This window comes from Lagenorhynchus albirostris, chromosome 8 (genome assembly GCF_949774975.1).
Source record: "Lagenorhynchus albirostris chromosome 8, mLagAlb1.1, whole genome shotgun sequence".
Lineage (NCBI taxonomy): Eukaryota > Metazoa > Chordata > Mammalia > Artiodactyla > Delphinidae > Lagenorhynchus > Lagenorhynchus albirostris.
In genome coordinates, this window is record NC_083102.1 from 28268928 (window position 1) to 28295683 (window position 26756).

Genomic DNA, 26756 nt, shown 5'->3' on the forward strand with positions numbered 1-26756 from the left:
AAATTGCAAATTCAACTAAATTTTCATCTATTAAAGTACATTAATAAAATCATTTATTTGATAAATTTAGAAAAAGTTACCATTTTGGAAGCTGAACTTTGTAACTCTGCATAGTATACTTAATGTATCCTATTGCCACAAATGTAAAATAAACCTAAGACATTAACTGCTATACAGCACTAAAAGCAGGAGACAGGCAGTCCACCTGCCCTGTCTGTTTGGTGTTCCAAGATTTGTTTGTTTGGTGTCCAAAGCCCTGCTCCCCTAACGCATCAGAGGGTAGTGAGGGGATAGTTAAAGGGAGAAGGAACAGAGGAGTGGAAAGAGGAAGTCTTTTCCTGGGGGTACCCCCAACCTTCTCAAGGTCAGCCTGTTGCTACTCTTTAACAGGCTGCTGCTTTTGTCCCATCTCCTTATGCCTCCAAGCATCACTCCAGGCTTCAACAAGCTTCAGAACTTCTGTCCTAGACTGTGGCAAGGGAGGCGGGAGACCCATTCCTATTGAAGGGGTTTAAGCCATCTCATGTTTGAAGCCTCGGTTGCAACTCTCAGAATCTTAAACTCTCCTATTTCAGTTCCGTAGCAGATACTATCTGACTGTATTTTAGGAGTCATCTGGAGATTAATGATTCTCTGGAGACCCTAATGCAAGATTTCAATGTCTCTCAATCAGATTTAAATAGTCTTTGTTCTATCAAGCAGAAACCACTGTTGGCATTAGGAACAGAATCCAACACATTGGCCAGTATAAAGTCTGCCAAATAAAACATAATTCTTAACTTTTAGGCTGTGCTTTTTTTTCCAGTGGACACCAGCCAGCTAGAGATATAAACTTTCATGAATAATAACAATAGCAACAAACACAATAACAATAATGGTCAACATTTATCACTTACGACATGCCATGCATTACACTACTTTACGTGTATTAAATATTTGATCCTCATACAACCCTAGGAAGAAGATACCATTACAATCCTTATTTAACAGATAGGGAAATTGAGTCACACAGAGGTTAAGTAACTTGCTCAAGGTTCCACACTGTGCTTTAAATGGCCAGTAGTGAACCTAAAAAGTGTGGCTCTAAAGATCAAGTGCTTTACCACATTCCACTAAGAAAAATAAAGCAGAGATTACATGCTTTACTGCTTTGTAACATCCTTTAAAGCTGGTAATTAAAATGTCAAGATTTGGGACAATATACTTTTATGTATTAAATTAATAATATCTTATAACATGTAATAATTTTTCAAATTATTCATTCAGAAAAATACTTACTGAATGCTTATTATTTATCAGGCACTGATGTTGAAAATTCCTACCCTCACGGGACTTAAAATTAAATTACCACATTAAAATAATTATATTGCCAAAATATGGAAAACAGAGAAAAATACCATGAATGATAAAACCACACCAATATAGCTACTATTATAGTGAATGTTTTTTCTAATCTTTTTCCTATATTTGTTTTTACATAACTTCCTGATATACATACAATTTCATTTAACCTATAAGATCAGAAAAACAATACTGTTCACTTTTATAAACTATTTTGTCTATCTGTTGTTTACTGGAATTTTTATGGTATTATATTTTGCATACTAAGAGAAAAAACTTAGAGAGTGCTTCCTAAGGATGGTATATAATTTTAAACTTTCTAATAGAAGGGCTAGTAATTTCTTAAAATTCAATTATAGTAGATTGCTTTTTTCACATCTAAATATTGAACACAGCACAAGGCTGAGCAGACAAGATCAAATAAAATGCCCAAGAAAAAGAAATCCTGATTGACTAAGTGATTAACCAGTGATGGGGTTATTAAATTACAATAGCTATATATTATATTATCTTTAACAGCTCTTCCAGTGGAGGCATCTTTATTGTTATATTACTGGAGAACATGGTATTATGACTTTGGTCATTTAATATTTTGTACACATTTTCAGAAGGTCTAAACTTCCAATTTCCTATTTGACTTCTTCTACCTATAGTTTCTATCTGGTTCAGAATACATCATTCAAAAGAAAATAAAAGGAAAATAACCTAAACATACTCTAGGTCTGATAAACATATTAACGTCAGAAACAAAATGCAAATATTTTACCTGTTTTCCCAGTGTTATGAATGAATGTGTTTTCCAAAGATGTTTTATCCCAACCCTGAAATTTAAGTTTCTTAAGATTCACATTTACTTGTGTAAGATCTTCATCAATATTGATAGGAGATTGTTTGGGGCTATTACATGTTGGATATTTCTTTCCCCAATTTTTTTGATTCAATGCTCCTAGGGGGAAAAAAAAGTAAGAAGTTAGTTTTTTAAATTACCATGCAAAAGTTAAATTTTATATTTATAAAGTAGTTAATATGTTACATAAAAGTAGACACAATAGTAGGGAAAATTGGGACATCTTTAAACCAATTCTTAAAATAATTACAGTTGGACCTCTGTATTCACAGGTTTCACTTCTGCAGATTCAACTAATCTCAGAGTAAACACACTTGGTAAAAATAATTCCAGAATGCTCCATAGCACTGGCAACTATTTACATAGCATTTACATTGTATATACAACTATTTACATAGCATTTACATTGTATATACAACTATTTACATAGCATTTACATTGTATATACAACTATTTACATAGCATTTACATTGTATATACAACTATTTACATAGCATTTACATTGTATTAGGTATTATAAATAATCTAGAGATAATTTGAAGAATACGGGAGGATGTATGCAGGTTATATGCAAATACTACACCATTTTATATAAAGGACTTGAGCATCACAGATTTTGGTATCTGAGGGAATCCTGGAACCAATTCTTCTCCAATACTGAGAAACAACTGTATGCCTAGATTTAGATTCTGGGTTTTAATATGATACACTATGAGAAGATGCTTATAGAACAAGTGCAGGGTTCAACAATGGCCTTGTTTAGCCATCACGCTCTTCCAAATCAACAGAAAACCTACTTGTCCTATCAGATAGTTAGTCCTAGCTCAGGGTTCCAGATTGAAGCATGTCCAGATGAGAGGAGTTAAGTTCTGACTTCCTTAGTACTCTCCACGGGGATGGGGTGGGGGGAGGCCCCTTTAGACTTTCTCTTATCCCTGCGTTGAACGATTTGGTTTAATTTCCATCTGCTCAGGGCTTATTTATAAAAATGTAATCACAGGCTCTCCTTGAAATATCTCCTTCCTTCCCCTCTCCCCCTTTTTTTTCCTGGTTAGAAAGCCTAACAGATTTTATGGTTTAACAATAGAAAAAATAAAACAGGGCTTTCTCTAAAGATTTTTGCTTACAGTGAAGTGAATTTTCATCTGTTCCACAGAATGAATAGTCCTCTAAACCCAAATTGCCCTATGTTGCCTTTATTTCACCACTACCTGAAACCACAAACCATCTCTCATAACCTATTTCACTGGACATTAACTTAGCTAAGCACCCAAGCAGTGCTAACAATGGGTATGTTTTATTTAATGTTCATCTATTAAAATATATGCAATGTTGTGAGTCCAAGTCTCAACCTCTTCTCTGGCTAAACTCTAGCATTTCTGCCGCCATTCCACGAAAGAGCAGGTAGCCGCACCGTTTTCAGCTTCTATCCTTTCAAATGCTTTTCTTTCAGAACGTGAGTATGGGTAAGGCCAAGATTTCACATGGTTGATGTTCAGAGAAATTATAAGAAAACATACACTCCGTACAACTCTAGTCTATACCATCTTCTTTTTGTGATAAGGGAATCAGTGAGGATCGACTTACATGCAAGCTCTCATAATGTGATAAAGCTAATTTTGCATAATTTAACCCAGGAAAGAAATAATAGTCACACCGTGAAACTGCCTATATAGCCAGGGAAATTTTGGTCATTCATCTCCTAGTGAGGCATACACCAGAATCAATAATAGGTGCTGAAAACTTATTTTATTTTAAAATGTAGCTCTCTGTTTAGAGAGCACTTGAATACAATATGCTTTAAATATGCAGAGTGATGCACATTTTGGCTTCTGGCAACAGCTCTAACAATTTGAGTAATAATACGTTAATTTCACTGTAAAGAACACTGGCATGGGGACAAGAAAACGCTGCTTGTTTTACTAGCGTCAATGCAAGAGAAGCAGAGAAAGAAATTGCAGTACGAATCAATAAACCTCTTTTTATTGCTTACATTTTTTCAAAGAGTACAATAAATTCTGAGCACACTTAGGAAGAGTCTCATAATTGTGGTGCATAGAAACACAAAGTTTTAAGTCTCTAGAGCACTGAATATGAGTTATAACCTGTTTTGTCCACAGCGTTTAGTGCTCATCTCTACTTGGATTCTAACTTAGCATATCCACAACTGAACACTGGATTTCTGCCCTACAAGTGCCTCCTATAATCACTGCCATCCCCTAAACACAGAAGTCATCCTGGTGCCTCTGTTTCCTCCTCAGCAAGCCCTTTTGCGTCTACCTTCAAAATATGTCCTTAATCAGATCATTTCTCATCTCAACTGTTAGCACCCTTAGCCCAAGCCACCGTCATCACTGGCCTGTTAGTCTTGCTGTTTCACATGCAGCAACACCATCACCTAGGAGATTGTCAGGAGAGTCAGGCCTCCACTGTAGCCTCACCAAGTTGGAATCTACAATTTAACCCAATCCCCAGGAGATTCACACACATGTTAAATTTTGAGAAGCAACGGCTTAGACATCTCCAGCGCCTTCTAATTAGTCTCCAGCTTCTTCTCTTGCCCCTTTCACAATTTTGGTCCCCACCTACCTGGTAGGCAGGATTCCGAGATGACCCCCCACACTCTAGTGTCTAGAAAAAAAGCCTGGCACATAGTAGGTATTCAATAAACATTTGTTGAATGACTGAAATGGACAAAAAATGATGATGTCTTTCATTTTATGAGTCTGAGATCACAGGGGTCTAACATAGGATGAAAACAAGAAAAAAGAAAGAATGAAAACTGACCGACTGAAGAAATATTTCTAAACTCAACTGCAGATCACATCTGACTGTTTGTTATATGACAATTTTGTTGAGTAGTCCCCACTAAACTTCTGCTGAAGGATATAAAGAAAGATCTCGTGCCCAAATTGTATGTTGTCTGACCTTGTACAGCACAATGATCCTGAGTCACTGGATCTCTGAAGTGTATGAGTGTAGACTCAGTTTAAAATACCTACTAGATCGTGATGTCAAGTACGGTATAGGTTCAGGAAGCCTCCTTAGTTTCTGTGATTAACAGACAAAATAGAAGAACCAGAACAGGCAAAAGGAAATTTTTTAGTGAAAAGGCTGTAAAACAGAAAAAGTCCAAAAAAATAAGACCTTGATGTTCTTTTTGCAGTGAACTCTGAAAAGAGGATGTCTCAAATCATCGTAAGTAGAGACCCAGGGAAAGTAAATTAATAAAGTGTTAAGATTGCACACAAGGACGAAACATAAATCAAAGAAGCATTAAATATACTTTAGCTGTTTTTAATAATGAACCATTAGGTTAACCTTACGCTTAAACATTACTTTTAAAATTCCCAAATTAATGTTTTTAATTTTGCAGTTGGAGACCTCAGTCCATGTCATAATAAAAACCAGGATGACATACCCAAGGAAGCAGGAGTACAGAATTCACTAGAACTATATTGTATCACTTGAGTGATACAATTAGGATATGCCTTGTAGTTGCAGCAGAAGATTATCAGGGTGATTTACCCATCAGGAGGACTGCAGAGTACTAAATGTCAGCTCTAGAGAATTAAAATAAATTATTCATTCACGTATTCATCCATTCTTTCATCCGTTTATTGACTCACCTGAACTAGTACCACTCCAATAAATTTGCTGTGCTCACCTGTGTTGGAGCACTTCACAGACTGTATGCTGTTTGTCACCTTAGCTATCGCATCTGTGTCTCATTGCCAAGCTCTGAGTCTGGCACATAGTAGAAATAAATTAAATGCTTGGAAAATAGGCTCTGAACACCAAGTGAATGTATTCAGTATTTACATCCCGTGCACTCCTGATTCCAAGCAGAACGGAAAGTGATCGTAGGCTCTGTAGGAGATGAGCATGGGCTCAAGTTTCTTTGTTGGCTTGTTTATTCTTGCATCCCAGAAGGTTGGGGGCGTGTTCAAGAAAAAGTAGACAAATGCCTGAAGGAGTAGATGGGATGAAAGAAGGTAAACGTGGATATCAAAGCACACAATGCAGGCCTTGAGGGATGGGTAGAATCTTGACAGGCAGAGGGGAACTGAGAGCATGTCTGGTTGAGCGATGAGCCTGAGCAAACTCATGGGGGCAGAAAAGTGCGGAGAGTGAATGCCGAGGACTTCTACAGAGGGAGATGGAAAGGCAGACTGTGATCAGACATACCTGGGGAGGCCAGTGGGAGGCACTGAGGCTTTGGAAGGCTGAGGAGCTTACTGCTGCCTTATCAGAGAGGTTGAGCTGGCAGGAATGCAGGATGAGCAGAGAGAGGGAGGCTGCATAATTAGCGGACATTTCCCTTGGCATCTTCTATTTGTCTTCATCTGATTTGTACATAATCCCTGTGCAATGGACTGAATGTTTACGTCCCTCCAAGATTCGTATGTTAGAATCCTAATCTCCAATGTGATGCCATTTGGTGGTGGGGCCTTTAGGAGGTGATTAGGTCATAAGGGCTCTGACTAACACAAAGGATTAACGCCTTTATGAAAGAGATGCCAGAGAGATCCCTCGCCCCTTCTGAAATGTGAGGTTACAGTGAAAAAATAAGGGTCTAGGAAGCAGCCCTCACTAGATACAAAATCTGCCGGTGCCTTGATCTTGGACTTCCAGTCTTCAGAACGGTTACAAATAAACTCCCGTCGTTTATAAGCCACCAGTCTATGGTATTTTGTTATAGCAGCCTGAATGGCTAAGGTACCTTGTATTTATTTGAACTACAATATGTCTGTTTCTTATTTGTATCGTAATTCCAGAACCTTTGTTAGAACCTGGCACTTAAGGATTAAATAAACATTTCCTGAATGAATAAATACTTCAATAAAATATCTACAGTTACCTACACTTCAGTATCTTTGTACTACACACCTTCTAAATAGGAACACATTCTAAAAACCATTCTGTGTAGGGAAGTATTTATTACTCCACCAGTCTCTAACATAAAGATATCAACTGAGGAAAACTAAAGTTTAAAATAAAGAAGGAATGAGTAAAAAAAAAATACCAATGAAGATTTTTAATATTTGAAGAAAAAAGTGAGAAAATGATGAAAATGAAAGTCAAAGAAAAAATCATCCTCTCTGTTTTTTGCATGATTCCTGTTGAGTCTTACCTTCTAGTATCAGAAAAATGGATAAAATAATTATAATACAGTGTAAGGTATTCAGCAGACATCCACTGAAATTTCATTTAAATATGATTTTAAAATCCCAATATTTGTTTCTTTTCAAGGTTATCATAAGTTATTGATATTTAACAAACTTTGAATAACAGTAGACTTAGAACTGATTCTTTAAAGACCAAGATATCATTAAGAAAAATACATACTGCTTTTAATCTTAATGAATTTCTTGTCTAGTCCAGGTTTTGACATAAGAAAATGTTTGTGTCTCTACACATTTACATATAAAAATATTATTATTATTAAGAGGCAAAAATAAATGTCATATTGGAATGTAGACTGTAGTAATGATTGTGGCATTAACTGCAAGTAATTGCTTTGAATAAACTCCGCTCAAGATTCCATATACCATAAATCAAAGCTTTATAAATGACTCTGGACTTGCTTTATGTGTGCTAACAAATATACCAAAAGCCAAAATTTATAAGTCACTGAAATAGCATAAAGCTATCAGCAGTGAAATGTCTTGGATTCAAATTTCAGTTTATTCAAATACAAAAATGAAACAAACCAGTGTTACTTTCAATAAAAGTATAGCACATAACTTAGTACTCCAGCAAACTGTATATATATACTTAAGTATGCACTTTTCAGATAAGGCAATCAGCTGCTTGAGAAAGGGAGCTTCCTCAAAGATTAGAAAATAAACCCCTGAAGTACTGAGTAACAATCATTGAGTGATTTTATGTCACACCAGTAAGTATCACCATTTGAAAGCAAAGGAAGAAAGATGTCTGAGGTAACTTTCTATGTTGAGAACAAGAATGACGATGTATTTTTACACACACAAATCAGTGTGTCTGCTTATGGTTTTGGTTTAACAGAGGTTTTAGGAGCTAGAGAGAGCAAAGCAGTTGGTGAATATAGATAATGGTTGCTATTAAAACTGTGCTGAAAGTAGATCAAATGCAAACAATTTCAGCACGAGAAGCTGTTTAGTCAAGACTGCATTTTCCCTTATTATCTGCCCTAATGGGACACTCACATCAGGGCAGCAGAAAATCTTTGCAAGCCTGGCAGATATATCCAATTGACAGAGGGTTACAAATGTCAGGGAAGGTAATTATCAACTGATTCAGGAAAATGCTAGCACAAAACTTCCTTAAGCACTATGATATTGAAGAACATTATTAATTGAAGTTCAGTATAAATAGAGCGATCAGAAACTTACTTCAAAGTTCCTGTTTAAAATTTTATGACTTGGGGCTTCCCTGGTGGAGCAGTAGTTGGGAGTCCGCCTGCCAGTGCAGGGGACGTGGTTCGAGCCCTGGTCCAGGAAGATCCCACATGCCGCGGAGCAACTAAGCCCGTGAGCCATGGCCGCTGAGCCTGAGCTCTAGAGCCCGTGAGCCACAACTGCTGAAGCCGGCTCGCCTGGAGCCTGTGCTCCACAGCCAGGGGGGCCGCCGCAGTGAGAGGCCCACGCACTGCAGCAGGGAGTAGCCCCCAACTCGCTGCAGCTGGAGAGGGCCTGTGTGCAGCGGAGAAGACCCAATGCAGCCCCAAATAAATAAATTTTAAAAAAAACTTGTTTTAAAAAAAAAGTTTATGACTTTTTCAAGTTGGAAAAATCTGAGGTAAATAAATAAAAACCTTAAGAAAACAATAGCAATAAAAATTACTGCTCTATAATGCAATAAACAACTTAAGTTTTTACAGACCACGGGGAAAACAAAAATAAAAACACAAGGTGAAGATCTAAGGACACCGACATAGTAAAAAACTATTACTCTGAAGATAAGTAATTCCAACCTGATAATAGGCGGTGGGTACAAATGAAATCAATGAGCAGAACAAGTAGACTGGTACTTCTAATGGGTCACAATTAACCAGTGCTTTAATCAGAAAATGAAATGAATCCTATAGAGAAGTAAAGAAGAATTGAATCAAGGCAGGGAATTTGGGGGGTACAAACTAACACAACAGAATTCAAGACTAAAAGTAGGATGTCATTTCAAAGGATTTAGGAATGTTCAAATGATTTTTATTTGAAAGTGAGAAAGGGATATAGGCAAAGGATGACTCCCAAGATCCTGACTGGAGTATACCTGGGTGTATCATGGTTATGTTGATAGAGAGAATGGATAGAAAGAAAGACTTTGCCTCTGGCTTTGAACCTACAGACTGAGATTTCCATGGAGGCTCATTAGGCAATCAAAAATATGGGTCCAAGAGCCATTAAGAAGTCCAGACTACAGATAGAGACTGGGGAACATTAATGAGGGGGTAATTTAAAAGCATGAACGTGGATGAAATATTTCAATTAAGGTCAATAAGGAAGAAGAAGGTCAATGATGAGACACTGAAGGGTATTAACATTTAGGGAGCCTAAGGGGAGGAGGGAGCACCCAAAGAAATTAAGAATAAGTGGCCTGAAAAAGAATTGCAAATTTAGAAGAAAATGGTATCCTGAAAGTCATAGAAGGATGGTTCCAGCAATGAGAGATAATCCCAAAGTAAATACCATACATGTCAGAAAGCTTACAGTGTCATGACTGAAGAATAACTATTGGATTTTGTTATTTCTTAACTCCAAATCTTGTATTTCTAGAATAAAACTATCTCAGTGAATGGTGGACCTGGAATTCAGACTACAGTAGGCAGAAGACAACATTAGTGGTGACAGAGTAGCATTAAAAAAGAGCTTTTTTAAAGCTTGTTATGAAGGAAAGAAGATTGATAGGGTAGCATACAAAGACTGATGCAAGCATGAGGAATGCTTTTTTTAAGACAGAAATTTAAGCATGTATATATATATTGAGGGGAAAAGTTATTATAAGAAGGAGTTTGAATAATGAGAGGTCCATGATCAAGGTTCCCCCAAGGGGAGAAGATAGATCATGGATGGAGGATTATTAGCCTATGAGAGGAAAAGAAACGTAACAAAAAAATCAAGGAAATATGGATTTGTAAACATTCAGAGATGGGGGAGTAAGAAATCGGATGGTTCATACCACAGAGCTTCAGGTGTAGAGCACGATCACATCCCATGGAAGGAAAAGAGGTTGGGAGTTGAGTTGACTTTGGTTCAATCCCAGCACCACCATTTACAGGCACCACTCACCTGTGCCTCAGTTACCTTCTCTGTCAGAAAAGCAATAATCTCTCTCTCTTAGACTGTGCAAATTAAATGAGATAATACATGTAAATGGGCTGGCAGATAGTATGAATTTTCTTAACCCTTGTGCCTATTTTCTCAGGAAAACTGGAAGCAGGATGCATTAGCTGTGGGAGAGATTCAAGTAAGAGAGGGAGCTTGAGGAAACCAGTAGAGAATGAAACTGTGGACATTCAAGACTGATGGAAAGCACTGAGGACTCCACTGGTGTGGGCGACCATGAACTTGCAGAGGCACCACTCAAAAGTGTGTCTGTGTGTGCTTCTGTTTTTGTTTTTTGTTTTTGTAAGTTCAGTAGTCCTGATGGACAAGCAGAGAGGGCAAGGAGTTGCAGTCCTACAGTGGAGATCAGTAGGGTGGGTGTGATGGTATTAGAAAAGGTCAGGGAACTGGAGATCTGGCTAAAGAGTATTGAAGATCTCCCCAGTCCCCAGTCTCAGATCTGGTGGGGGGAGACAAAGGTAATTTTTTTAAAAAAGCTATTAAACAGTTATGACCACAGAGTCCTCTGTCATCCTTCATTTTGTTATAAAATGAGAAGAGTGATAGTGGTGAGGCCCAATACTACAGTGTTTCTACTGCTGTAGCTTGGTATCAAATATTTAATCAAAATCAGAAAAATCACCGCTGAAATTTAACAGTTCCCAGAAACCATGAAGAGGTCTTGCTGCTCTCTCATCACCCTCTGACAAGCCATCACTTCTAAAAGAAAGAAAAGGTTCAGGCTTTAGGTAACTCTGTGATTAATGTTATGTCCTTTATATTTGCCTGTTTCTCTCCAAATGAGTCCACTGTGTTTAATATTCAGGATTGAGATTGAAGGCCATGCCAACTGATTAATCGCAGAACTTCAGTGTAGCATTTGCTGTTAACTAACTGACCTCAACAAAAGGCAGGCAAACTATCAGTGGGAAGATGAGAGAAATACAGAGCAAGATTTCATTGTCGCCGCAATCTATTACCAATGAGATAGCAAACACAGAACCAAAAATACCCCCTGGAAATTACTCCTTTGTTTAAGGAATAAAATACTCTTCTTGTAGAATAGCTCTGAAAGTTGCCTAGGAGTCACTGTAAACTCCCCTGTGGTCATCAACTTTTCCTCTGCTCCAATAACTGAAGAGCCAAGCTCTTCCAGCAAGGAAGTAGCAGTGCAACAGAGAACAGTGACAGTGGTGGTGACAGTGACACCACCATCACATCTGCACTCAAAGCTTATAGCCCACATACTTATTATCAATATGAGGCATAACAGAGGCTCTGTTTCCTACCTTTGCTGGGAGGATCAGGGATTCAGAGTTGAAGACTAAGACACAAACATAACTGAGATCTTTCTCTTGGTAATAGGACTTCTGATAATTTTCCTACAGTGTTGTTTTTTGTTTCGGTTAAAGAACACGCTGCCTATAAGACCAAAGTTTCTGGTTTAATTCCAAAATAGAACTATCAGTTCCTCCTTTCTTGATACACTTATCACAAAATACTCTAAAATCAGATCACCTAGATGCATTCTACTGGTCACATGCAAGGACTAACAAGGAAGCTGTGAGTATCGGAAATCCATTGCTGCAGCTAAGAATACTAAGTTTTATATTATCTTCAGATCCCATCAAAACTTAATTCCATTAAATACAGCTTTTACCTGTTCATTTATTCATTCCTTCATCAAATATTTATAGAGTGCCTAGTGTGAAACAGAATAAAAGTCTAGTACAAAAGGACCTAGAGACTGTCATACAGAGTGAAGTAAGTCAGAAAGAGAAAAACAAATACCGTATGCTAACACATATATATGGAATCTAAAAAAAAGCAAAAAAATGGTCATGAAGAATGATTGTTGTATAGAAATAATTTGGGTTAGAAAATAATACAGGGCCCTCAGAAATATATCATTTCATGTGAGCATCCCTTTATTCAAGTCTGCCAGGAATTCTCACTGAAATAAATGAAAGTAGGATGTTGCAGTGAAAATTTGTTTTGTAACTCTTTAAGATTCTGTTACTTAGCCTCCATTAGAATTTTGTTTGCAAGGCCAAATCCAGACTAAACTAAATAGATCTGTCATGGTAACATTACCATTCTGGGTCCTAAATAAGTGTTTCCTTTTAATACACATATTGAAATTTCCTAATATGACAAACTGGGGCACATGAAATGGAGTTTCATGCTCTACTGAACTGAATTCTCTGCAGCTGCTTAGAAATGTTTGGAGAGTTTTAGTGGATTTTATTAATTTTAGTGGCCCTGTTTCCCCTTACATTTGTGAAATACATATTGCTATACATTTTAGTTATTCCAAAAATGTGAATTCATTGATCTGCCTGCTTCAGAGAGCACTCATGAGAACTAAGAGAAATGATAAGTGCTAATAAATACAATAACAAGAATAGTTGTAGGTGATACTCATCAATTTATTTATTCACTACTAGTCTCTGTAAATATAACAGTTGACAGACCAGATAAGGTATTGCTCCGATTAAGCTTCCATTCTATTAGGGAAAGAAAAACAAATAACTAAACAAGATAATGGCAGAGTGTGAGAAGTATTGTCAAAAGAATAAACAGAGTGATGTGATAGGCAGTAGTTTAGCAGAAGTGGGAGGGCCTTTCCAAGAGGGGGACATTTCAGCTGAGATATGAAGGAAGAGAAGACAGCCAGTGAAGAGGAGGCAGGTCAGCTTTTCAAGCAAGGGCACAGTAAGTGCAAAGGCACTGAGACAAAAAAAAGAGTAGTGTGATTGAGAAAAAGTGAAGTGTGCTAATGAAATGGAGAGAGTACGCAACCTGTTATTTTGTGTTAAACACTGTGTTGATGGTTTTCCCTGTACTAGCTCATTTAATCCTCATGGTACTTAATTCTGTGAGGCTCATCCTAATATGAACCATATTTTCAAGTGGTAATAGTGAGGAACAGAGAGGTAAAGAGTCCTACCTATAAAATTAGTCATCCGATAGTGGTGAGGACACGATCTTCACCCAGGAAGTCTGACTCCAGAACCCATGCTTCCAACATTATTCTTACGCTATTTCCCAAAGAAAGCACCATACAAATGTAAATTACTGTTGTTATCATCATGATAAAGTTTTAGTTATCTTTTATAGCTTAGAAAACTCACCTATATTTCCATATTTCATTGCTTAAAGAATGTTGTGCCCTGCTATAGATGCCCGGCTTTACAAAGAATGTAGACAAAGCAGAGACTCTTTGGAAGAAGACCCTCTGGTTGGTAAAGAGTCTTGATATATGTGAAGCAAGTGTGACCCTATCATGAAAAAGGTAAGGCTCAGGAGACTACAGTATCAGTATTCACATATTTAGAGGGACATCCTGAGGAAAAATAACTAAACATTTCACATGACCCCAAGTAGATATAATTTGGAGAGAAATTACTTTTGGAGAGGAACTTATTTTGAAAGAGGAAATGACTTTCTAACATTGAAAACAATCCAAAATTGGAATAAGCTATGCTGGGAGAGATAAAGAGACTCTAACATCAGAGACATTTAAGCCTAAGCAGAAAAACCTATTATTAAGAGTGTTGTATAGAGGACTCAAGCAATGATTGGATAATTGAACCAGGGTGGGTTTTCCCATTCCTAAGATTCTATGATGGATAAGCTATAGTCAGAAGCCAGGAGAGTCAGACTTGGCAGAGCACGGCATAGAACCCCGATGCCAGATATAGGCGAAGAAGCAAAGTAAGATCCCAGACGGCAGGGTTGCAATTAAATACCAAAACCCCATTTTCTTCTCTAGTTTCAAGGGAACTAGTAATCTGGCTTAGGCTAGAAAGCAGGAGTAACCCTGTCTTAGTGAATAGGTACTCAGCTTTCTACATTTCAAAACCAATCATATCACCCCAGGGAATTGACCATGTAAACATGTTTTTATTAAATTACCTTTAATTCTCATTGCACTGATTTGTTTATCCATATGTCTTCTCCTTCTGGACCCTAGACTCACTGAAGAAAAACTTATATTTGTGTTTTCAGATCTACAAATGTTGCCAAAAAAAAAAAAAAAAAGTAACAGAGACAACCAGTAGCAGACCCCTAAAAGTCCAGAGAATAGATCAGAAAGTCAAAGTTGGATTTAGAAACATAACATGTTTGTGGCCAGGGTTCACTTTCCAGTTACCCATCAAGGTCACTGACATGTCCTCTTTGAACATGAAATCAGAAGACTAATTCATAAAATATATTTTTGACTCACAAGATTATAAAATCCAAATGATTCTATGAAAACCATAATGACTTATGATGGAATTACATCTTAGATTTGGAACATTTTCTCTATTTGTTGTTCTAGAGATCTACCAAACAGAATCACAGTGAATTCATTGAAAATAAATATTTTGTGCTAAGCCAATATGTCGACCTTTACAGAGATATGGTCTAGGGTCAGCTTCTTTGAAACTCCCAACATTTGGGATAGATTTCTTAAACAAAAGGTAACACTGACTTCTTGGAGTTGAGATGATTACAACCTCAGCTATCTACCAATGAAGAAAAAAAAATACTTTGTTTGCAATACCTTTTGGTATTATTAGCATAATTTTTTAAAGTTTGTTTAGGGGCAGTGAAAATGAGTGACTTATTTGAAGGGTTTTCCTAATTTGACTGTCTTGAACACCTTTTAGAAATGTGGTTGTTTATTATTTGTTAATGGTGTATGCAAAGACATGGATACCACATTAACTAAACCAGAGGAATTTGCTCTTCTGCACATGCATTGTTGACTTTTACCTTGTTCTTAATTTTGGCATTCTTCAGTATTAATTAGTTGAAGATGTCTAAAACGGATGTCAGCTGGGACCTCCCAACTTTTCAAAGATCCAGCTTATGTTGGCTTGAAAGCCAGCCTTGCTGCTTCATCCCCTCAAGTTCTGCCACCTGTTGAAGTCCTAAGCTCTCTCCAAGCTTTCTGTAACTTCTCAAGGGGTCTCCCTTCTCTGCCTGCTTCATTTCCTTTGCCCCAGCTTCCTGTCACACCATCTTTGTTTAATCATGCAGGGGCAGGGAACCTGCTCATCCAAAAAGAGAACCTACTTATATCTATAGTTGCTGAAAAGACTGTTACAGAATCTTTCACTGATCTGGATACAAGGGTGACACAAGTTAAGATACCTTTGAATCCATGCAAATGTATCCTTATTTTGCATACATGATAAAGCCTTGAAGAATCGATTTATTAAAAATCAAATATAATTGACTTGCATGACAATTTTAATATTTTTTCTTTATTCGGGATTGATAGTCCTTTGGCAGAGGCTCATAACATTTGAGTTTAAAGCCTCTAGGCATTTTAGTTTAAAGCCTTTAGCCTTTTATGTATATTCATAAAGAGTAGAGGCACTTGCTTGTTTAATGGACTATTGCACTAAATCTCTTTGTAGTGTAAATTGATTACCACCTCATTTTATCTGATTTATAAATTGTCACATACTGGAATTACTCATGTTCAAAAACTCTTACATTTAAACATCACTAAAAAATAAACTAGAAAAAAAATGAAAGAACCAGTGTTCAGACTTGTCTGTTTTCAAGAGTTTCCTGACTTGAGACTAATTAAAAAATAAGTGGAGATTCAGAAAGCAGAAAGGCTAGAGACGCAGCAATAGACTGTGTGGTTCTCACAAGCTGTTTATGGCAACATTAAAACAATTTATTATAATTCATGAGTCAACTTTAAGATTTTTTAAACCAAGCATTAAATTTACTATCTTTAAGTAGAAATTTGGTTTCATTATCACTTAAACACTTTTTATTTTCTCATTTTAGGCTTTAAATTTGGGTAATAATGTTTCATCATCTATTTCTTTTATATTTCACAGGTTCTGTTAGCTTTCATTGGACAGTTTATTTCAAATTGTTCGTGAAAAAATAAATTTTCGTTATCATTATTTCCCTCAAGTAATAGCCATATGAGTGTCTGTCTATAGAACATTTACCTTGTTTGGAAGGACTGTGATATAACAGCAAGACTGAGCAAAGTTGATTTATACAAAAGGCAAACAGACCTTCAATTCTTTGGGGGCTTTTTTTTTCAATTCTAACCCTTTCTATTATTTTAAGAAACATTTCTGGCTGTATTTTATTATAAAGAGCAATCAGAATGATCACTGATGTCACATAATGTTTATTATTATTCAGCAATATATATGTTTAAGGAATCTGCTACCATTAAATTATTCTTTATGTTGCTCTTGGTCAGACCAATGTTTTATTGGCACTTTGCAAACAAAGGGAGTAAGGTGAAGATAAATTTCTCATGTACGGAATCATCAGTCTAAAATTTTTATGTGATTTTAGTTCCCTGAAACCAGCCACCATGCTCTGTGAGAGGTTGGAATCAATGGTACCACTTTAGTGACATCCATGGCAGAGCTCTGACCCACAGAACAGTTCAGTTAGGCCGTCTTCATGCTATTCCCTGGGATTATCAAGTCTGTAGTGTAGACTGGAGAAAACCGTGGCTCTCCCTCCCCTGAAACGAATGCCTGGTTGCACAGTGGCCATGGCGGATGCCATGGGAGAGAATGACTTGGCAAGCAGTCCCCTGGGGGAATAGAAACTCTTGCTTCTTCATTGCTAGCACTGCCACCCTCAGCCACCCAAGCCAGAGTCATTAAAGCAACCACTCACTACCCCTTCTTGCTAACTCCTACTGCTAATCAACTCCCTGGCCCTGAGTTTTTTCCTTTTTCTCAAATCTCTCTCTCCCTCTTTCTCCCTGCTTCTTTATCCCCTAGTTTCGATCCTTACTATTCTTCAGTTAAACCGTTGCTCAGACTTTTAACTGACCTAAAATCAGTTTTGTCCTCCTCAACTGAGTAACCGTAGTTACCTGCGTGAAACTTAAATATGACTCTGCCACCTGCAACTAAATCCCTTCAATAGCCTCCCAGAAAAGTTCAAACCCTTTGTCATGGCATTCAGAGCCTCAGCATCGGCTCACCCCTATCCATTCCTCTCTCCTCTCTGCCTTGCCTTTTATGTATCAGCACATAACACTTCCGGCTGTGCTTCTCAGATAACCATTCTTTCTTTCTTCTGTGCTCATGCCTTTCTCTCTTCTTGGGTACTTTCAGCCCTAGATATCTTCCCCACCTTTAATTTGGTAATACTTGCCCATCATTGCAGACTTATCTCAGGCATCTTGTCATTCAGGAAGCCTTCTTTATCTCTTGTCCCATCTGGGTTAGATACCACTCTTTTATGTCCCTGAAATACTCCATGCATATCTCTGCTTTTATCCTTAGTAGACTGTACTATAATTAACAGTTGCTATGTCTTGGGGTCCTCACTAGAGCCTGAGTTCCTTGATGAGGGATGCCGTTTTATTTGTCTTTGAATCTTTTTTTTTAATATCTTTATTGGAATATAATTGCTTTACAATGGTGTGTTAGTCTCTGCTTTATAACAAAGTGAATCAGTTATACATATACATATGTCCCCATTTCTCTTCCCTCTTGCATCTCCCTCCCTCCCACCCTCCCTATCCCACCCCTCTAGGTGGTCACAAAGCACTGAGCTGATCTCCCTGTGCTATGCGGCTGCTTCCCACTAGCTATCTATTTTACGTTTGGTAGTGTATATATGTCCATGCCACTCTCTCACTCTGTCCCAGCTTACCCTTCCCCCTCCCCGTATCCTCAAGTCCATTCTCTAATAGGTCTGTGTCTTTATTCTCGTCTTGCCCCTAGGTAGAATTACCAATTGAATTTTCAGTTAAAACTAGAGGTAATTCAGTAGTTGAAACTAGTGTAATCACATTTCTGCTCTGGTAGGCGTATATGTGTGGGCTCTGTGATATTATCTTTCCCTTTTTTTCTATTAAACAATTAAAATTTGCATGTATTCTCAATGTAAAGGGCAACACATACAACTATAGAGTAAAATAGTAAAAGACTCCATATTAACCTTCTTCACCTTTTATTCCTCTTTTAAAAAGTTAAGTCTTGAGGGCTTCCCTGGTGGCGCAGTGGTTGAGAGTCCACCTGCCGATGCAGGGGACACGGGTTCGTGCCCCGGTCCGGGAAGATCCCACATGCCGCGGAGCGGCTGGGCCCGTGAGCCGTGGCCGCTGAGCCTGCGCGTCCGGAGCCTGTGCTCCGCAACGGGAGAGGCCACAGCAGTGAGAGGCCCGCATACCGCAAAAATAAAAACAAAAACAAAACAGAACAAAACAAAAGTTAAGTCTTGTTAACTAGTTGGTGTATACAGTTATCCCCCAGTATCCATGGGGGATTGATTCCAGGACCCCCTCGAATACTGAAACTGATGGATGCTTAAGTCCCTTACATAAAATGATGTAATATTTGCATATAATCAATGCACATCCTCCCACACATTTAAAATCATATCTGGATTACTCGTGATACTGAATACAATGTAAATGTCATGTAAACAGTTGTTAGTACAATGTAAATGCTATGTAAATAGTTGCCAGCGCCTGGGCAAATCCAAGCTTTGCTTTTTGGAATTTTCTGGAATTTTCTGAATATTTTCAATCTATGGTTGGTTGAATCCAACATTCATACGTGACATTCTCCTTGTATCAACAGGTCTCTGATTCCCTGTGCCAGGTCATCATCTGAGTGGATGCCCTCTTCATCTCACTTAACCCCTGACACTCTGCCTTGGTAAGTCCGCCTTTGGTTGACCATTCCACCGGCACAAACATTTATTTTGCTTGGCCTCTCCTAATGGCTTTAAGACTGAAACATTGAGAAAGAAATGAAATGAAAGGGAAATGAAGGGAAGAGGAAGAAGAGAGGAAGCGCTCCAGTTCTTTGTCTACGCATTTGCATTTGTACATATGTGCATATATCTGGAATCATTTTTCTTCTTATCTTTCTACATAAATGAGAATCATGTTACACATGTTGATATGACTTTCTTCCTGCAATGGTCTCTAAACAATAATGTCTTGGAGGTCATTCAACATCAGTGCATCTAATTCTGCCACATTTTAAAAAGTGGCTGGATGATATTCCATGGCATGGACGTACTATAACTTATTTACCCACACACATACTTGCATGCACACACACACACACGTATAGCTATTTACTCTCCTATTCCTGGACAATAAGGTTGATTCCAATTTTCTTTATTACAACCAAAGCTTCAATTAACATTATTTGTACACCTATGTTTTTAATCTCACTATAGAAATCTCATCCTATTAAAACGGAGTGACAAATTTTAGAGAAACTATAATGCAGTCATAACTTCTTTGATTTATGGCTTCTAGAAAGCTGTTAAAGCATGAAATAACAAGCAAAATGTCCTTTTCTAATGAAAATGAAACTATTCTTTTATCTGCTATGATTTGAAGGACATAAAAAGGCTTGCTGACCAAAATTATCTCCCTTACAAACTGACACAGTGCCTGCAGTTCTCATGAAATTAGTCTTTTGAGGATACAACCTATAAAGGCAGTGTGATAGGTAAACATGGTCCCTGAGAGGGCCCCCGTGAACTCACTTATTCCTATTACTGTCTCAGAGTGCAGTTCATTAGATCAGGAAAACAATATTTGAGAACAAGTACTTAGAGATGCAGTTGTCAAGGACAGACAGCTACACGTTAGACTTCAGATGAAAGGTTGATAAACAGAAGAGCAAATGACTGGAAAATTCCTAAGAACGGGACGCTACCTGAAAGGCAGGTCCTGTTGAGAAAAAAAAAAGATGGCGCTCAGGGTAGTGGTTGGAGTTACATGAGCGATGGCTGAGAACCAGGGCTGCGTGGGAGAAATGATGCCTAAGGAGCAGTTTCAGGGACCCACTTTGAGTCAAAGCACACCTGCTCCACAGTCTCTTAGGGAATGGAGAAAAATCACAAGTTTGAAATTTTATTTATTTATTTGAGAACGAGAAATACATTAAAAAATTTTTTATTGGAGTATAGCTGCTTTATAATGTTGTGTTAGTTTCTGCTGCACAGCAAAGCGAATCAGTTATACATATACAAAAGTTGCACTTTGTTTTCATTGGTTAACCATAACTGGTTTATTTTTTAAATGATCCTTCTTCTATTTTAACAGCTTTGTTATATAAAAATAAGAAATTACGAAATTTCTGTTTCGTATATATATAGTTGACTAACCATGGATAAAATATAATTATAATCTGGTATTCTTCAGTAATGTTACTGGAATGAAAACTTCACGTTATCAGTTTTGTTAGTGCAGTGCAGTCATAAGTCATTTTAGAAACATTAGGGTGTTAATCCCAATATAATATATAAGACTATGCCATACATCATATCATATATATTATATAATATACAAGCAGATGTCATATATCATATCATATATATTATATGATATATAAGCAGTTGTGTTAAGTAATATTTAATGAGTGCTGTGATATCATTCTGTTGAGATCTGAAAATAATACAAGATTTTTAATTAGATGAAATTATGCCCTTGGCAAGGCAATTCTGTTAAGTAACTCTAAGTATGTTTAAAAGTAGAGACATCTCCATTCTTGAAAAATAATTTTACTTAAATTTTATCTCTTCTTTTTACAAGAAAAATTGTATAGAAAAATATGAATCATTATGTGCTCTTATAAAATCCAACACCCTTTAAGAATGACTTAACCAAGGCAACCAGGCTATCACATTTGTAGGGCAAAAATAAAAGGATCCTTTTACACTAAATTCCATCAGCTAATGAGGGGTGGGGTAAGAATCAGTAAATAACAAAGTTAGCAAGACACAGGCAGGTAAGAAGCAAGAAACTGACCTGTGTGTCAGATTTTAGGGATTAAGGCAGACGTACAAGGAGACTAGGGTTAGCAATGATGAACATCTAAAAAACAGACTGAGGTTTAAGCAGGTTAGACTAGGCTCTTCACAATCAAAGTAAGGGAATCATGTTTCCTTGGCAGGCTGGCAACAGACTCTTAAAGGAGTAGAAGGCCAAGCCAGTACATGTATCCAGAGGGCTGGTAAGTGGTAAGTGAGGTATGCAAGATGGGCCTGGCTGTGCTGATGTTGAGGGTTGAGACTGCAGGCTGAAGGTTTGGGAACCCTTCAAGAATAATGCCATCTGTCCCACTAGGCTCCTTATCCCCCAAAGTTGATTTGGCTTGTAAAGATAAACCTGATTCTCCCATTTCTCGGAGGTCCTAGGACTTCTGTATGGGAAATGCTGAGTTATCTACTAGGACTTGGGGACTCTTTTGTCTTGAACAACCTGAGTCCTACAGACTACCACTCAGGGTTAATCCCCATTTTACTCTGCTGGGTTAAGGTGGTCTTTCAGTGTGTAACCATTTTACTATATCCCAACTCTACTAAGAGAATACCCTTAAATCTTGGGGATGGCACCATTTCTAAAGGAGACTCTGGAAGTTTTCTGTACCTTGTTATGTTCAGTCTCTTTTCCAAGAAATGATTACGAGCCATGGCAACTGATTTTAGGATTAGTGCAGAACAGAAACAGCTCCTACATTCCACAGGCTCCCAGGAGGGAGGCTTTGAATTCCCTGTCAGACTCATATTCTCTCTCATCATGTCCTTTGGGGTATAGGCCTTAGAGTCCAGAAGTTCCATTAGAATGACTTTGACAGGGGCCATCACTACATACAGGAATATGGGGGCTAGGGATTGCAAAGATCCTCACATTGCTGAACAGTGGCTCTATACTGTTTAATAGTTCCTTAGGTATTTGTAGGTAAACACTAGGTCCTCTCCCCATTTCTGTGACTAGGATGAAAAGTCTTATTTCAAATTCACGACCTTCAACAAGCACTGCCCACTCATAATCAGACTGGAGTCCGAGTGTTCCTCAGGCTTCTCTGTCACTAATGACCTAGATTCCTGATCAACATCTAATAGTACATGCACGGTGGGTGGGATGCAGAACTTTTAATGAGTGAAGGAGATGTCATAATCAGGGCATGGTCCCTACTGAATTCTATTCTGAAGGTACTCGACTAGGCTTAATGATAAGAATTTGACCAAAATGACAAGCTGCTTCTTCCAAACTTTTGAGAAAATGACCCTGTCACTAAGTCTATCATTCTCAGGGTTCTGGAGAAGAAGGTGTCTTTAACCTCGGAGGGATATTCCATGGCTAACAAGGGAGAGAGAATTTCTTCTCCCTGGAATGGACATGGATTGAGATGTTATGCCTGACACACTGCCACCAGGGTATGGATGAATGGAGGCCCAGAATGCAAAGGAGGAGTAGATATGGTTGGCTGCAGATATCAGTAAGAACTAGGTAGTGTTCAGTAGTTTTTCTGGAGTTCCCAACACTGACCATGTCATTACTAGGCAGGGCTTAATTGGGACTTCTCATATCACCTGGAGGTATACTGTGAATGCTCCCAAGCCAAAGGGCAAAACTGAGTCAAAAGGAAATTTAAAAAAATTTTTCCCCAAACTTTCAATTTAAAAAATTTATCAAAAATTAATATCTACTTAAAATAAGACAATGTCTTGGCCTTACAAATTTTGTAGTTATTTGTTTACTTGAATAAATGTAATCCCTATAATTTTGCAAAGTCTCCAGAGGATAATAAACTAAAATGACTGTACTCAGTGTTCATGACCATACTTATGCAGCATAACTTAACAGGTCAGTAGGAGTCATTTCCTTTACCTACAGATGTTTGTTTTCTGCTGCCAGATACAAAGTGCTCAATTAAAAGGTGTTGAATGAATGAATAAGTGAATGAAGTGATTATCCAACAAGTTCAGGCTCTATCATCCAATGTAAGATTTTCAAATAAGTTTTCTACTAGAATAATGAGATCTGACAGATCTTTTTTTCTCAATTTCTACATACAGCTATTAAAACTTTCAAAAATATCCCCCAGGGTGAGAGACTAAACTCCAAGCAAAATGCAGCCCAGTGATGGAAAATATGATTTGTATGTGTAGTAGTAAAATAATTTATCCTGTGGAGTTGACATTAGTGACTTGAAAAGTGACAAATACATGAGTTACTTAACTCAAAACAGCTACTGAAGAAAGGAATGAATAACAATGTTTACTTGAAAAAAGAAAATCCGGAAACATTTCAATCCTATTTTTCAACTTGTGAAGGTAGCACTAAATTACATTACGAACAGCCAAAAAATTTAGGAGGAAATCGTTATTAACAGTAATGGTTTCGGAGAACTGTAAGACTGGAATTTGGAAACTAAAAAGAAAAGAAAAAAGAATCAAGGAACTAATAATACCATTTGGATAGCATTGGAACCCAGGCTTTTTTGGAACCAGGTCAATAAAAAACGATTCTTGAAAGGTTATGAAAAAGAACTTTCCTTGGCAATTGCTAGAGATAAATGTGTCTAGAGTAATTCAAGGTAAAGATAGCTTGCAGCCAGACTCACTAGTGAGGTATTCCCACTGGACTCACCCAGGCCAAGAACTTCCTGAGGTAGGTAATGATGGCCTACCTAAATCAACAAATTAATGGAAGTTGTGTTAACTGTTCACTGTTAACTGTTCTTCTCTCTTTACTGATGCAGATAGCAGGTTTTGAAAATAACATTTACAATGTTATTATATGTTCAATAGAAGCAATAATAATATTTTTTCAGGTCAATATACTACATCCAGAGAACTAAAGCACTTCCATGTGGGTAAATGTATTCACACATATGCTTTCTCTTTTTTACTCTATCATTCATTCATTCCCCAAATTAAGGCAATGTAAGTAGAGACTGATCTAGATTCTGGACACTGCAAGATGAGGTTCCCCAGACCAACAGCAGCAGAATCACCCGAAAAGTGTTAGGTATTAAATTTACGGCCTCCACCTCAGATTTACTGAATCAGAAATTCTGGAAGTCGGACCCAGCAATCCTACTTTAGTAAGATTTATTTAGATAATTCTGATGCACGCTAAAGTTTAGGAAACACTGATTTAGATTATAAGCTCTCTAATGCTCTTGTTAAGCTTTATCATCATAATTGCCCCTTGGGCAAATTCATTTTCAAATAAGGAGCAAAATGTAGAAGCTTAGGAACAATCCAATTAAGAAAATGGAATTGCATACTAATCCAGTATTTTATTATTTTTTAATGTTATTTAAATGCGAAGGAATTTCATATAGTCACAAAAGTTATTTTTAATTGATGGATCATCACATACTGTGAGCAAAAATACACTAATCAACTGTGATAATTTAGCATGAACCTTAACATTATTAAACATATAATAAATTATTTTTCAGTGATAACCTATAACATACAACCCTCCCAAGATGTGTGAATTTCAATGTCTTGTAATCTATTCTAACATAGTCCAAATATGGTGAAAAACTTGTGTGTGTGTGTATACATATATATACATATATATACACACACACAAGTATTATATATATATATATAATTGACAAAGTTTAATAGTTATCTGACTAATAGCTGCTTGCTGTTGAACTGCTTAACATTAGGAAATTGGAAGGTGACGAGACTATTTAATGTTACTAATATTAATTAGCATCAGATAAATATAGTTCCTTAGATCTCTGTGGTATCTAATCTATATAAACATCTTGCAGTGATAACTCATAAATGATTAAACAAAGGTCAGACACATTAGAGGAATTTGCATCATAAGCCCGAACTTAATTTTCTACTCAATTTACTTTTAAAAATGTTGATGGGATTAAAAACATGTCAATAAGACTTGGACTTTAAATCAAACCTTCTTCCTTGTGCTGAAGAAGCATGAAAAAGCAATCTCAATCACCATAAATGAAAGGCATAGAACAGTTATTATAATTTACCCAAACATGTACTTTGGGGGGTAAAGGATCATAGTTACAAGTCACAGAATCTTCTCCCCAAATCTACTCTGAAGACACATAAACGTATCCCAAACTGGCTTTCCTCACTATCTCCACAGAAATTAAAGATGTAATTATTCTGCTAAAAGGAAACAATAGACGCTGCACTCGGAAGATGAACTGTTCTCCTTCCAAAAGAGAATGAACTCTTTCATATCAATAGAGGCTCACTTAGAAAATGGGGAATTGGAATGGGGGATCCTTTGATCTATAGGTCAGCAACAACACTGTCGATCAATGTGCAAAAGAATGTGAGCTCCAGGAGGGTGACTGCTCCGAAGCACATTCTGAGAGCATATCAAGGCTACACGTTACCTGCATAATTGTTCTGACTTTTTTAAAAAAACTATACTTCCTGGTGAATGATGTAGAAAATGTGACTGAGCTGGCAGTGATTCAGACAATCAACTATGGGAAATTGACTCTCACTGAGCTAGGATAACGATCTCGATTGTGAAACGAATGCAGAGTGGATATACTGCACTGCAAGAGAGAAGAAAATCAAGTTGTGTGAGACTTTAAGCGCGCTCAGTGGAATCCTGGCTAGATCGAGTCTGGGTGAAATGTAAGTGTATAATGATATGGCCATCTTTCTAAGAGAACAGTATCCATTTCCACACTAATTACAATTCATTAGCTACTCTTTAAGGATATAGATGACTACTATAGTATTTTCAACTTTATTGATCAGTAAAGAAGTTCACCTGCTACAGCCAAGTAGGAAGAGACCCAGATACAAGGCCCTCAGATACATAAACCATTAGATCATTATATGAAGTGAGGAAATACGCAGAAGCAGAAGACTTTCTGTGATGCAAAACAACTTGTTAATCACACATAGAATAAAAATTAATTTAAATAAATTTATATTATATTAAATAGACGTTTAAGCCCCGTTTGGTTATAAAACAAATATATATCTAGTGTAGACAAGCTAGAAGATATGGACAAGCAGAGATGAAAATAAAGGGCACCCACAATTCCACTTTTTAATAAAAAGACACATGCATAAAGCAAAAAGACCATACCAAACATGATGGCTTGGGAACCAGCATTTTTTATATCTACACGATAATTAAAAAATCTAACAGCTTTGTGTTGTAACCCACGTCACTGAAACAAATGACTTAGATGTGGCCATAAGGAGTCTCAGGAAGAGCCCTGGGAGTCAAGACCCAGGTTCAAGTTTCCAGTCTGCTGCTCAGCTTGTGACTCTGGGCAAGTGACTTCATCTGTCTTTCTCCGTTTGTAAAATGAAAACACTATCATGTCTCAGCTTTATTCATTCATGGCATAAGTATTTGCAGGGTACATACCACGTCCACACTATGCGAAAGGAAAGATGAATAAAACATGGGACCTGCCACGTCCTTGTGTTATGTGCACAGGGACACGGGAGGAATGTGAGAGATCTGCGCTGGCCTG

At 37.3% G+C, this 26756-nt stretch overlaps 1 protein-coding gene across 4 annotated transcripts in view; it reads right to left on the reverse strand.

Annotated features, from left to right (window-relative positions):
- The window catches only part of PTPRZ1 (protein tyrosine phosphatase receptor type Z1), a 159232-nt gene that overhangs the window by 72281 nt on the left and 60195 nt on the right, over positions 1–26756 (reverse strand). For 3 of the 4 annotated variants that reach the window (XM_060156788.1, XM_060156786.1, XM_060156787.1), the window contains exon 3: positions 2108–2287. In XM_060156788.1, the coding sequence (XP_060012771.1) occupies positions 2108–2287 (180 nt within the window). The remainder of the gene's footprint in view (positions 1–2107; positions 2288–26756) is intronic. The other variant, XM_060156789.1, reaches the window with a different exon arrangement.